The sequence below is a fragment of the Poecilia reticulata genome, linkage group LG13 (genome assembly GCF_000633615.1).
Source record: "Poecilia reticulata strain Guanapo linkage group LG13, Guppy_female_1.0+MT, whole genome shotgun sequence".
Lineage (NCBI taxonomy): Eukaryota > Metazoa > Chordata > Actinopteri > Cyprinodontiformes > Poeciliidae > Poecilia > Poecilia reticulata.
In genome coordinates this window covers 30,902,658-30,916,683 of record NC_024343.1, presented here as the reverse complement: position 1 = coordinate 30,916,683, position 14,026 = coordinate 30,902,658, and the positions used below count along the sequence as shown (strand labels likewise).

Below are 14,026 nucleotides of genomic sequence, written 5' to 3'. Positions count from 1 at the left end.
CTAGAGGGCGATGTTGGACGGACAATGTTAGCCTCATTTGTATGTAGCGAGATTGAAAACGTGAGTTTTGTATTTTACAGGGCGAAGTTATGTTTTTTGTTGTTTGTTTTTTTTAAACTAGCTTGTTTCCATTAAGCAAATTTATTTTTGTAATTTGAATTTGCACAATTTTGTGTTTGATGGAAATAGAGCTTGTGTGTAGAATATCCTAAGTTATATGAATATTTTATGATATGATTTATTATTGTTAATTTTTATTCTACAGCAGGGACAAGGTAAACTAAAATATAAATTTTATGTTTTAAAATGTCTCTGTCAAACATCCTAGACACTTAACTCACCCTAGAACAAAACTTTAACGAAAAGAAAGAAAATGACAATCGATAAGACATTGAGCAAATCGGAATAATAAATATTAATTAAATTTAAAAAATATCAACTAAATGCTAAAACACAAAATGTAAAAAAATCTCTAAAAAACAATTTTGCGAAGTTTTGGCATTTAGCAAATAGGAATTATTTTGGTAATTCTAACTTAAACATTTTGTCTGATTTCACTTCATTCAGTGAAAAAAAGTGTAATTTAATTAAGCGTGAAAATATCTGGTTTCAACTGTAAATAATGTTTTCCAAATTTAGGCTTTTAATCAAAGTTTAGAAAATGTAGTTTGAATATCAAACACTTTCCAAATCTTGAAAACATTTAAATTCAGCAGTGGAGAAGCAATGGAGGCTGACCTTGAAGCTGCAGAGAAAGGTCGTGGATGAGCCCTAACGCTGATGCTGATGATACTAGAGAGGATGATGAAGGAGATGCTGACGAAGAAAAATTTGCAGAAGAGGCTGATGCAGTTTGGTAGCCAAGGTTTTACAACGCCACAGCTACAGTGTGAGTCAGTGGAAACAATCAAACTGGTGCTGAATAAGCACCAGCACCGGACCAGGATCTGTAGAACCCCAAATGAGTCCAGCTCGGGCTGCACATGTGCAGATGGAGCAGAGGAACCTGGTACTGAGCAACGCTGCAACCCAAGGGAAGTGGCAAGGAAGCTACTGGTGGGGAAGAGGAAGCGGCTACTGGTGCTGCTGGTGACCAGAACGTTGATCCTGCTGCTGCAGGTGATGGTGAGGAGAGACTGCAGCAGGGATGGAGTGCTGAGGAAAAGCCTGGACTCGGAGCAAAATGAAACGCACAGGCCATTAAATGTTGGGGGGAAAATAAGTGGTAGTTCGGCTAAGCAAAGGTTGGGGAATCCATGTTATGCGAAAGCATCAGTTGTGTTAGTGCAACGGCATATTAGGGTCAAAAAGGAGTAAATTTCCATCAAACTGCCAATTTTATAGGAAAAATATACATTTCTGAGTTTGAAAAGTCCAAAAAATCTCAGAAATTTTCTAGAGAAAAACATGAATATTTCTGAGCCTGAAAAGTTTAAAATTTGCTTTAAAAAATTCAAAAAAAATTGGAGGAAAAAAAAAAGAAACTTCTGAACCTTAAAATTTACTAGAAAAAACTCTCATTCTGTGATTAATGTCAGAAACGTTCAAGAAAACGACATGAATATTTTGGAGCTTAAACAGTCAAAAAATTGCATGAAAAAACTCAGATTTTGAGATTAATTTAATAAATTCTATAGAAAGAAACTATAAATTTCTCAGCTTGAAAAGTTTCAAAATTGCAAGAAAAAAACAAACATTTTCAGATTAATCTCAGAAAGTTTCTAGAAAAAAAAAACTTACTAATTTTGAGCTTGAAAAGTTGAAAATTTACTGGAAAAAATTCAGAATTTTTTGGGGGGGAACATGTAAAAACTTCTGAAAATGAAAATTTGATAGAAAAAACACAGAAATTGTGAAATTAATCTCAGAAATTTCTCTGGGGAAAAAAGTGAACATTTCTGACCTGAAAAAAATCTAAAATTTAAAGTTTCCTGATGTCTTGCGTGCTTTGTAACTGGAGCTCAATTAGACAAAAATAGCAAAATTCAACAAATATCGAAGTAAAACTAAGAGTGAAAGTTTCTGTTCTAAGTAAACACGTTATTGACTCATTGCTGGGTATCAACATGGTTGAAACTAGAGCTTTAGTGTTAGTAGTTGTTCGTTAGGGGAACAAATGTTTATGATTAGTGTTTTATGACTAGCACAACCAACTGTTTAGCTAACATCGCCCACCACTGCCTGAGAGAAAACCCAAAGGATCAGAGCGTCCATGAGCAGCAGAGGTTTGGCAGGAAGGTCTCACACCTGCAGCTCCGGTTGCCTTACATGATGCACTAATTTGCTGTTTGGAGCCGATCCTGCCGACGCTTCCAAACACCTGCCGGTAATCTGCTCATTGTGCCCAAAGGACACGATCCTGTGAAGTCTGACTTCAGTTAGTCATCCGGGTTTGTTCTTCTGTTGACGTTATTTGTCCCCAGTCGAGATCCCCACACATCTGCAGCGCATTCAGTTTAATGCACTTTATATTTTCAACGCTCCATGTGGGATTCTTACGAGGATTGGGGCCAGTGAAAAAAAAACAAACAAAAAACCTCAAAGAATTCAGACTTTTGATCTCAGAAGATTAAAATCGAAATTTTGAAAGAGAAAAAGGAATTCTGAGAGAAGTGAGAATTACGAGTAAAAAGTCAACATTCTGAGAAAAATTTCAAAATTGAGATTAACGTTGAAATTGTGAGTAACCAAAGTTTTAAGAAAACGGTCAAAATTGTGAGGAAAAAGTCAGAATTCAGAGATTGTAGTTGGAATTATGAGAAATGTCAGAATTATGAGAAACAATTCATAATTATGAGATTAATGTTTCAACTATAAGAGAACGGTCAGAAATCTGAATCAACAGTTTCACACAGATGAACAAAACAATTGCATATTTCCTGGCAAAAAAAATCTCAGAAAAGAAAAAAAAAAACTTGGAAATTTCAGTTTCAAAAAGTAAAAATGTTTGATTTCTGAAACTGAAAAAAAAATAAAAATCCAAAAGTCAAAAACTGACTTTTAAAAACTCTGAAATTTTCACGTTTTCTCTTGCAAATTTCAGAATTCTTTCTAGTACATTTTTGGCTTTTCAAAATTGGGAATTTTCTTGTTTTGTATAGAAAATTTCTGAGATTAGTCTCATATTTTTTGACAGGAATGTGCTCCTCTTCCTTGTCTTTCTCTCTACTATGGCCCTGATATGCAGTCGTAACCATAACCATTGCATCTTCTGCTCTTGCAAATTTTCTAGCAAATGCAACTTTCCAAACTCAGAAATCTTTTCGTCAAAATTTCAGAGATTTTTTTTTTTTTTTAATTTGCTCCTTGTTTTTTTTCTTGTATTCCGTCGGACAATTCTGGCCCTAATCGTCTTCCATACATTTTCCTATTGTTACCTGTTGTTTCCCACAGTTTGTTGCTCCTCCAAAGTTTTTCATAGTGGTTCTGTTTCTAATCTGTCATTTTATACTTTTATTTCCACATCATTTATTCTCTTTTCCTCCTTTCAATGTTTTTTTCCTGCCAAAATAAAAGATGTGAAACAACCTGGCGAAGAGCAGCAGCAGCAGGAACAGCTGCCAGATTCTAGTCAATGGTTGCAAATTACTCACTTTCTGCTTCCATTGCAGCTTCTGTCTGCTCTGTCCATCGACGAATTCAGAAACAATAAATTCAACAGAATCAACAAGATCATCTAAAAAGAGGAAACTTTTCAAGTTGAACACAAACCAGAGATGTAACTAGTTACATTTAGTACTTTTAGGAGTATTTTACGCTGTACTTTCTACTTTTACTTGAGTAATTTTATTATGAAGTATTGTTTCTCTTACTTTATACTTTCATATAGAAAGACATTCATTTGAAAATGTTTTCCGTTGCCTCATTACATTATTTTGTTCAATGGAGCATTTGGGCCATAATAAGAAATTTATATAAAAACAAAAAAGTTAAATTACGAAAATAAACTTGAAATAATCAGAGAATAAAGTTGGGATATTATGACTTCATTCCTGTAAAAGTTTATTCTTAATTATAGAATTTTATTTTCTTAGCTTTCTGTCGCAATTTTGTAATAATGTTATTTAGATAAATTGTTTGCTTTTGTTTTAAATTTATTTTGTTTCTATATGACTTTGTTTATTCTTTATTACATAAAGTCAAACTCAACTCTATTATTGTCATTTCGGTTCTTAAAATACCAAAATTTCCACTTAACTTTACATTTTGGTCCGTCTGATGACGTCAGTTTTAAATATTAAGTTATTGATAATCTGATCAGTTACTGAGAACTTGAATAAACTTTTTACCAAATACTGTTTTAGTCTCACTTGGTAAAGGTTTTGGCCAACTGGATAAAGACGAAGCTGATTTAAGAGTTTGCTTTAATTCGGTTAAACTCAAATTTCTCTTCTCGCCAACATAAGTGGAAACGATCCCAAATCTCCACCTTGTTTGTGTTAGATTTAGCAGCAGAAGCTTTTTACTGGGTTTCATATAAAGCTGCTTTTCTTGGCTTTAGTTTTTACAACTTAGAGTGACATAAAATGATTTTTAACTAAACACACATGCAAAAAGAAGAAGAAGAAGAAGAAGTTGTTCCTGATTGTGTTTCCAGTGAAGCCGTTTTAGCTGAACTCTGTCGTCGTTTCCCACTGCGTTCTGAATTAAACATTTATTTAGAGGCATATTTGTCTGAGGGGGAGCAAGCAGCATTTATTCTGCTGTGTGCTCTTGTTTATCACCGAGGGAGCTGTTTACCGGGTCGGATCCGTCCCTCTGGGTCCGGGGAGTCGGGAGAAAGTCGGAGAAGGAAGGAAACGGTGGGGCCTTATCGTGAGAAAGAGCCGGTCCTGGGGTTTAATTGGTACCTTTCTTTTTTTAGAAAACATTTCTCAGAGAGGGCCAGAAAGTGAGTCAGGCTGCGAGCTTTTTAAGCAAAGTCAGACACTCTCACATGGTGCATCATACTTTCTCTTTGTAGTTTTTTACTTTGAAGGGTTTCTTAAGTTTCCCCGTCCGCCTTTGATCTGCGCCTCTGAAAGCTGTGATCTGAGCTACTGGTTATTTCCACGACAAAAGGCCGCGGACGCCACCTGGCAAGGAGGAAATGAACAATTCGCTGCTGGGTTTTTCCCCTCAGATTCTCAATTTGGACGTGATTTTTTTCCCCCCAGAATGTTTAAGGTAGCGTGACGAGTGTTAGAGCCATGCTGAGGTATTAAAAAGACGAAATTATGAGAATAAAGTCCGAATATTACAGGAATAAAGTCGCAGTACTTTCTTGTACCAATTTGTTCTCGAATCATTTTGATATTACGACTTTATTCTCATAATATTATCACTTGATTCTCATATTTATTCTTGTAATATTTCTACTTCATTCCTGTAATAAAATCTGAATTTATTTCTAGTATTTATTTCAACAGGTTTTTTCATAATACTGTGACTTTATGTACAACTTTATGCCTCATGGTTTCATTTCTCATCAGTATGTGCTTAACGTTCGATCATAAGGTAGAAACAGCAATCTATCATGTCATTCTGCCACATGGTTATCTTCCCCCCCTTTCATGTCTCATGTTTATTTCAGGATCATAACTAAAATAAGCGGGAAAACCTTCAAAGAGCTGCCAGGTTAGTAAAACACGGGAGCAAAGACACAAAGAAGAGATCCGCTCTGCTGGTTCAGGTTGCGATAAAATCTGAGTTTAACCTGCAGCTGCAGGTGGAGAGCAGAAAATCTGCCCGCTGCTTTCAAACTGTATTTATGGATTCTGAAGTGGGTTTCTTTTGTTTCCTCTGTGGCTCACCTGTGTGGGAGAGAAGAGTTCACAGCGGGAGGAGCGTTCGTACAACACCTGCACTGCAAAAACACAAAATGTCACCAAGGATTTTTGGTCTACTTCCCAGTGCAAATATTTTAGTACACTTGACTTAAGATTTCCAACTTTTTAGTCTCAGAAATTTCCTTTTTTTTTCTACAAAATTTCTGAGTTTTTTTCTCGCAAATGTTTGAAGTTAGTCTAAAAATGTTCATGTTTTTAGACAGGAAATGTCCTCCTCTTGTGTGTGTGTGTGTTTTTTTTCTTACGCTGTAATTGTGACCCAGTATTTTTACCTGCTGTATTTTGAAGTGCAGGTGTTCACCTGGACAGAATCCAGGTGCAATGTGATGCCACACCCTGTTGTCATGACAACATCTCAGAATGAACGGCCCTCTGACCAGCCAGCGCTTCATCTGACAATATAATGAAAACTAATCCTAATCCACTGCTCCTGAAAACACAAACTAAACGTTTTCTTGTCTATTATTTTATGTGCTTTGTTTCCAACATATTATAAGAAGTTCTGCCGGTGATTCCTCCCGGTGTGACTGTTGTCACTGGGAGCAGAAATGCGTGTTTGTTGACGCTCTGCACCTGGAACAACAATGGATCGGAGCAGCTGTGTGTGTTTCAAGCCGCGCAGCAGCAGGACATCAGCGTCTGTTATTAAATCAGTCAGGAATTACACCAGACCCGCGGACGTGGAACCGCAAATGTCACACACACACACACACACACACACACACACACACACGGTGCAATAAGACCGAACCCAAAACAGCGTTTGACAAACCGAATCAGGTTACATGCAACCGAATCGGGCTGCTGAGTCGACGTGTAAAAGAGCCGCACTGCAAAACAACAAAAAAAAACAAACTCGCACTGAAAAAACACAAAATCTTACCAAGTATTTTTGGTCTAGTTTCTAGAGTCAATATCTTAGATTTCTTTTATGTCAAGGGTTCTAACTTACGAGTAACTTCTGAGCGATACTGGAGCTTGTTTTAAGTCAATAATTGATTAAAAAGTACCTGTTTCATTGCCAAATTATTTGACTTGTAACAAGACATTTATCCCATGTTATCAGTGAAACAATCTGCCAGTGGAACTAGAACTGGATTGCTAGGTTACGGGCTGGGCTTGGCTGGGGTTGCTAGGTGACAGTGGAATATTGTACCGGTGGATCTGGAACCTTTTCATCAATATTAAGTAGTTGCTAAGTAATTATATACTTATAGACACGCTCCTATATCTTGCTGAAAAGCCACTTGTAAGTTAGTTTTGTCTCGTTTCAAATGCTCTTAAGATGTTTGAACTAGAAACTGGACAAAAATACTTTGTGATATTTTGTGTTTTTACAGTACAGATGTTATTAATGTGAACTGAACCTTTGAGGTTTTGTAGGTAAAGCCAGATGAAACGCGCCACATGGCGGTAATTAAAGCACCAATTATGTCAAAAGTGATGAAAAGCAACAACAGAATAATTTCCTGGTTACTCACGCAGTCGTATAAAGTCGGCACGTGGATTGGGTTAGCGGTGAGAGAACACCTGCTTGACCCCAGATCCCTTGCACTTTACCTCTTTCTCTTGTTTTTAGTGAATGCAAGTGTTGCTTTTACTTCTCTTTGGACGGAGTGAGTTTTTCTGGCAGGAGATGTCAAGTCAGCATTTCGTTTCGGTCCCATGAAATGCTGCAGGGCCTGGGAGGAAGCAGCTGCTGAGAGACGAACACTGGTCGGAAGGACGAGCCAACTTGAGTTTACCTTCCCTCGGGGAGCGCGCGATGAACAACATGAAAGATTTACGACCCTCCTGTCCTTTATGCTCTGCTTTTTTCTCTCAGAGAAGGGAGGGAGGGCGGAGGGGGCGTGCAGCCATTTTTTAAAACTGTAATCCTGAGGTCTTCCTATCAAACTGGTGTTTTCCTTGTTAGGGGTTTGGTAATGATCCTGTTTTCTTGGAAAAACAACTCTTTATCTCACCAATTACATCCCGGTCGTCAAGATGGCAGCACGCAGTGTGCTTTTACAACAATAACAAATCTAAAACTGGCAACCCATCTGTCAAAAAAAAGTAAGAAAATCGTTTCATCCGTCTTCATTTATCTGCCCACAAGAAACATTCACCACAAGCACCAAGTGGGAGGAAAATAACCCTAATTTAGTGGTAACATGACCCCAAAGATACAGGATCAACACAAAGCGACCTCCATGACACTCTCCAGCTGCGTTTCCATATGTACAACACTTTGGTTTCACTTAAAAATACGCAAATTTAAGTAAATTAGCTTAATGAAACACACCAATTTTAAAAAACAGATGTTTTTGCGCTTGGATGAGGTGAAAATGTGTTTATTAAGCTAAACTGAAATGTAAACGTATTTCACATCACACAAGTCACGCGATCAACAACCGGATGTTACTACTGCCTGAAAATACAAAGAAGACAACAGGAAGTGGTTGAAGGATGTTGGCACCACGTGATTTTAATGGCTTATCACATGAACAAACTTATTCACATTTTGTGTTTCATATTTAATGGAAACATCACAACTGTGAAATTGTGTTTTTTTAGACATAATCAGAATAATACTAAAATTTTGTGCACATTTGAAATGGAAATGCAGCTAATGCTACAAAAATATTGAAAAAACTATTTTTCAATTGTGGTGTTTCTATTAAATAAGACACGCAATTAAAATCACACGTAAATATGTTTATTCATGTGATAAGTCATTAAAAATCTTGCAGCGCCATCATCCTCCTACCACTTCATCTTCCATTGCACTGATTTCAATACAACCAAAAAAACACCTCATGCTAGCACAAAAACTTTTTATCAAAAAATTTAAATATATTTATTTCCATTATTCCAATTTGCAAAATTGTATGGTCGGTGGAAACTCAGCTTAACGGGATCCACAATTAGTTAGACATGTTGGCCTAAATATATAGTAATTTTCCTTTTAACTAAAAACTCACAATTATATATTTAACTTTTGTTTTTCATCCATGGAGGTCGCCATTCCAGTACAGCATGCCGTACAGAAAGGCCAACTTTTTGAGTTATCATATTGCATTTGACTGGTGTAATTTTAGATCATGCCACACTGTGTCGCTATTGGCTGTAAATAAAAAATAAATGGTGAGGTGATTCTGGATCGCTTCCCACATGAAGAAGAAGAAGAGCGCAGTGGGGAAACACAACTTCCGAAGAGCCTATTTGAGCTCTCTACATCCTCTCCAGAAAACTTTGAGTCATTTGTACGTACAAAACTGACGCAGGACATAACAGGTGATGGTTACCTTAACGAGCTAACCGTGCCGGCAAAGCTCTTAACCCCCGCCGCCGGTGTTTTGACTACCTGTGCTACCCAACAATCCGTCCTACCTTAGTTGTGGGAATGCGCATGCGCAAACCGATGTTACGCCGAAGTGAGCGAAAGACTGGGAGCTCTTTGAAATGTTAGCGGAGCTAATGCTACTACCGCTAATGTAGAATGTGAAACCATAACAGCTTTTAGCGAACCGGACACAGAGCTACAGAACTACTTACCGAGCTACAGAACCACTTACCGGATCACGCAGTCCGACCAGAGGTACGCATCAGTCATTGTTTTGTTTATGAAGCTGAAGTTGGCATCAGCAGCAGCACGAACACCTGCAACTTCTTAGGCCAGCTCGTTCCTCTTCCTCCGTTTGGGTTTCTTCATCTTCATTTCTTCTGGTGATAATTTCCACCAGCTCCGGTTCAATTTGAAAAGGCTTGACGACATTGCTCCTCGCTTTTTTGGCTGGACAGAGCTAGCGTACTTAATTTACCCAGAATGCATTGCAGCGTAAGAAACATGGCGACGTTCATGTGAAAATATTTTATTTAAATATATAAAAACTAAACGGCCCACAGTATTATTACAGTGTAATTTTTTACATTAAAATAAGTATGTCTCAAAGTCTAATGCCACTCACTATATCTGCATTTACTTTATAACTTTGTGCAAAACTTTGTTTATTTCACAAAAAAACACAATTTTGCAATTGTAGCGTTTTCATTAAATAAGAAAAGCATTTAAAATTACAAATGAATATGTTTGTTTATGCTGGGCCATGCTCCTCTTACTACTTCCTGTTGATTTCTTTGTTGTTTCCACCAGTAGTAACATCCGGTTGTTGATCATTTGACTCGTGTGATGCAAAGAGTTTCCATTGCAGTTTTGCAAAATACACCAATTTAAATACAGCTGAAAAACCACATCATCATAAAAACGTATTGAAAAAATGTTTTGTTTTTTGAAATTGCCGTGCTTCCATTAAGTGAATTTATCTCTGTAATTCGAACTTGGCGAGATTTTACGGCTGATGGACGGGCAGCTACTGGCTGACATGTAACACCTTTTAATGGTGCGGCGGTGGAGCCGCCGCTGTGTGTCAGTGGGTTCTGTGTTTTCATGTGTACAGTGTGAGTGTTTAATTTTCCATGCAGTCACTGCCCTTAAGTCTGGGACTTACAAACGGGTCTGGACCTGCTCGCTTCTTTCCCAATCCAGCTCCATGGGCTGACAGTAATCCTCTGAGTACAGAGGGCTGGGGAGGAGAGGCTGGCAGGGTGGGGGTGGAAGAGATGCACGGATGCATGGGGAAAAAAACTGTTGGGATGGCATGAATCCCTTCAGGGAGAGGCAGTGCCAGGAACTGAGCTGCACGTTTTGTTTTTCTCAGTTCGCTTCTGTCCAACAGCATTCGCTCTTCCCAAGTAAATCCAACGTTTCCAAAGCAATGCTGAAGTTTCCTGAAAAGAAGTCAGAATCGGATTTTCCGACATTGGATTCAGTGTCAGCGAACTGGTTTTGTATTTCCAAGAAACATCAAGGGGGCATTTTAAGGACAGTAAGAGCTAATAAAATGGTTCTTAAAGAAACATTTATAGAGTTCACTTTGTTTTTATTAAAGCTTATTGGAAACATTGCAAACTAACTAGATTAAAAGCTGCAGTGCAACACTGAACTGCATTTCTAATAGTTGGCAGCGTTAGTGTTCACATTAGAGTACGGAAGAGAATTACACTGCAAAAAGAAAACGGTTGATTCAACTTAAAAAGTGAGTTAATTTGTTACAAGTAATAAAATTAAATGTATCCAGGCAAATGTAAAGTTTATTGTCATGTTGAATAAACATGAATTAATTAAGTTTGATGAACTTAATTTCATTAGATGTCATAAATTAACAAAACATTTTAAAGTTGGAAATCCTTTTTTTTTATTATAGGGCCACTGAAAAGAGACTTTTTTCTCAATTTGGGATTTTTTTTCTTCTCAGAATTCTGATTCTTTTCTTTAATCATATCTCTGACTTTTTTTCCCTCAGAATTCTGTTTTTTGTTTTCTTTTTTTGTTTTTTCTCATTATTCAGATTTTTTCCCGGAATTCTGACTTTTTTCTAAGAATTTTTTTTTTTTTTTTCAGAATTCTTACTTTTTTTTCAGAATTCTTACTTTTTTTTCCTCCGATTTTTTTTTTTTCTTTTTTATTATTCTGATGTTTTTACTTATTATTATGACTTTTTTCCCCTCAAAATTCTTATTTTTCTTCTCAGAATTCTTTATTTTCTCATAATTCTGAGGAACGTGTGATATGTACACGTTTACGTATCACTGGAATATGATGTTTTTACAAAATCCTCATACAGTCAATGCCATAATTTAAAAAGTTTATTTGTTTTTTTATTTAATATTTGCAAACAGTTTTTCATATGTAAAAACACAGAAAAGTGTAAAATATGTTGTTTTTATCGCTAAATCAAATCAAAACAGAGAATAAACTCTTTAAAAACACATTTCATAAGAACATGAAAACTTCCTTTTTAAAACTACAAACAGGCAATAATTCACCTTGACGACTGAAAGAGCAGAACAAGCCTGCATGGCTTCTCTAACCTCTTTATCTAAAGCGAACAGCTTTAAACGCTGCGCCACACGGCGTCATCGCTCTCACACCCGTCACCTTCACGGACCAGGAAGCTATTGGCACAAACTTCCTGACAGCGCAGAGAGGTGGTGGGAACGCTGTACATGTTGAAAAAACAAATATCATGACGTAACAGATGGACAGCTCCTCTGAAATGCCGTCCGACTGGCCCGGCCTTTCAGGCACAGGGAGTTTTCCCAGGATGGACGATCCCTTTGGGTTTTTCTTCTCTTTTCTGGAAAGCACTGGCAGCAGTATTATCTTCCAGGAAATTCCCAAACAACCTCTGCTTTCCACCTGGGCTTTGGCACGTTTTGCCGTTACCTCTGGAAGCTGCTGTGACAAACGGAAATGTCCCATCTGTGAAAACAGAACTTCTTCCATCAAGGTTATTTTTGGTCCTTCTGTGCTTTTTTTTTTTTTGTTCAAACTTTGAGTAAGAAGTCATTTTTCATCTCCAGCTGAGGCAGTTCTACAACAAATAAATTATGATAGGGAAAATCTTTTTTTTTTTGTTTATTTCTGAATAGAAATACAGAAAAAATATTGATTATTTGAATAGAAAGTCTCACAAAAAAAAAAAAAAAAAAGCGCTGGAGATCCACTTCAAACAATCACATTGTCCTTTCTGGGGCATCAAAAAAACCTCCTCCATTGTTTGTTTCCAGAAGACGCAGAGCGTTGTGCCACCGCGTATTTTTAGCTGCACTTGCAGGACTTAACAATCATGTTGGACAGCTGCTCCACCTGTAGGCAGAAGTGAACCGTAAATCACCTCGTAACTTTCCGTAAACATCTAAAAACACCCGCGGTATTGATACCTTGTGTTGCCTTCCCACGTAGTAGAGGATGGGCAGCGGCTCCAGCGTCTGGGGAACGCAGCACGGCTGGGCGGACGCGCCGGGGTTGTGATGTTTATACAGGGCCAAAATCTGCAGCACAAACAGAAACACAATCCCAGGAATCCCACAAAAAAAGTTTAACCTGCTGAACACAAAAACATGAACAGATGAGCAGCTCAGAGCTCCTGTTAATCCAAACTGTTAAATAATAATAAAAACATCTTTTTGGATATTTTTTTTAAGTTAATCTGCTCAATAATAAATACCGTGTTTCCGCAAAAGTAAGACAGTGTCTTAGTTTCTTTTTATCCCCAAAAGCCCCACTATGTCTTACTTTCGGGGTGTCTTATATTGGAAAAAAATTGTCGAATTTTTTGTTTTAACCATAAAATTAACATTTATTAACAACCTGAACAGTATTGTATTCACCACAAAACAGTTTTATAAAAGGAAGTGCAGGGGACGGCGCGGTGACGTATGGAGAGGGGGACGGCGCGTAACGTAAAGCCTGCTTGTAAGCCTAAAAATGATTGTTCCTGTGATTTTCATAGTCAGTTCCTACCTGGGAATATTTGTTTTCGGCGTTCCAGATGTACGTGCACGACCCCATGCAGTAGTTGGCCAGGTATCCTGTGGGCTTGTGAATCCATTTCCAGCCCAGATCTTTCCTGAAGTCGATGTACAAACTCCTGACGCAGCAGTTCTCCGTTTGCCTGCATCCACAGACAGGAGGAAAACGTTTACATGGTTTTAAAAATTACACATTCAAATAAAATAAAAAACTTTACTGCAATAATACTTTAATCTTCAACAGATGACATTGAAATTAGTCGAGCTGGGTTGTAAGTTGAGTGGGTTTCAGTTTCTGCTTTTTCGCATAAATTATTTCGTAGTGAAACAGAAACGGAGAGTTTATAAAATAATAAACTCTCCTGCTCTGGTATCTACAGTTGATTTATTGCCCAGCAGTAAATATGAACCAGATAACAAAGTATATGCGGTGGTGCAGTTAAACTGTTCTTTTCCTACTAGCAGATTTAATTCAGTTTAAATTAAAAATACTCCACTAAAGAGAATGAAATGTTGTAACTTGTTGGGGATGCTGATGTTTGTGAGCCTCCTGTAGCAGTCTGTGTTACAGCAAATTTTAAGAAGCCCCTGACTGACACTATGCTTCATTACGCTGTGGTGGCGCTCATTGGACCATTCAAGGGTTAACTGTAGAAAACCAAGGAAATGGGAAACCGAGCAGCGGATGCTGATTTGCCTGCAGCTTTGATGCTTGTTTGCATATTTCTATATTTACACCAACATGAGCCTCAGAGTAAATATTGAAAATATGACTGTCTACAAGAACAGACTGTAAAGAGAATAAAGTCGGAATATTACGAGAATAAAGTCGGAATATTACG

General features: G+C 37.5%; 1 protein-coding gene across 1 annotated transcript in view; it reads right to left on the bottom strand.

The window, feature by feature from the left end:
- Window positions 1-12,352: 12,352 nt before the first annotated feature.
- Window positions 12,353-14,026, bottom strand: part of tgfb1a (transforming growth factor, beta 1a) — a 22,724-nt gene continuing 21,050 nt past the window's right edge. Inside the window, exons 4-6 of the mRNA XM_008426526.2 lie at window positions 13,177-13,327; window positions 12,594-12,704; window positions 12,353-12,519 (exon numbers count right to left, since the gene is read on the bottom strand). Coding sequence (XP_008424748.1) covers window positions 12,472-12,519; window positions 12,594-12,704; window positions 13,177-13,327 — 310 coding nt within the window. The 3' untranslated portion in view covers window positions 12,353-12,471. The remainder of the gene's footprint in view (window positions 12,520-12,593; window positions 12,705-13,176; window positions 13,328-14,026) is intronic.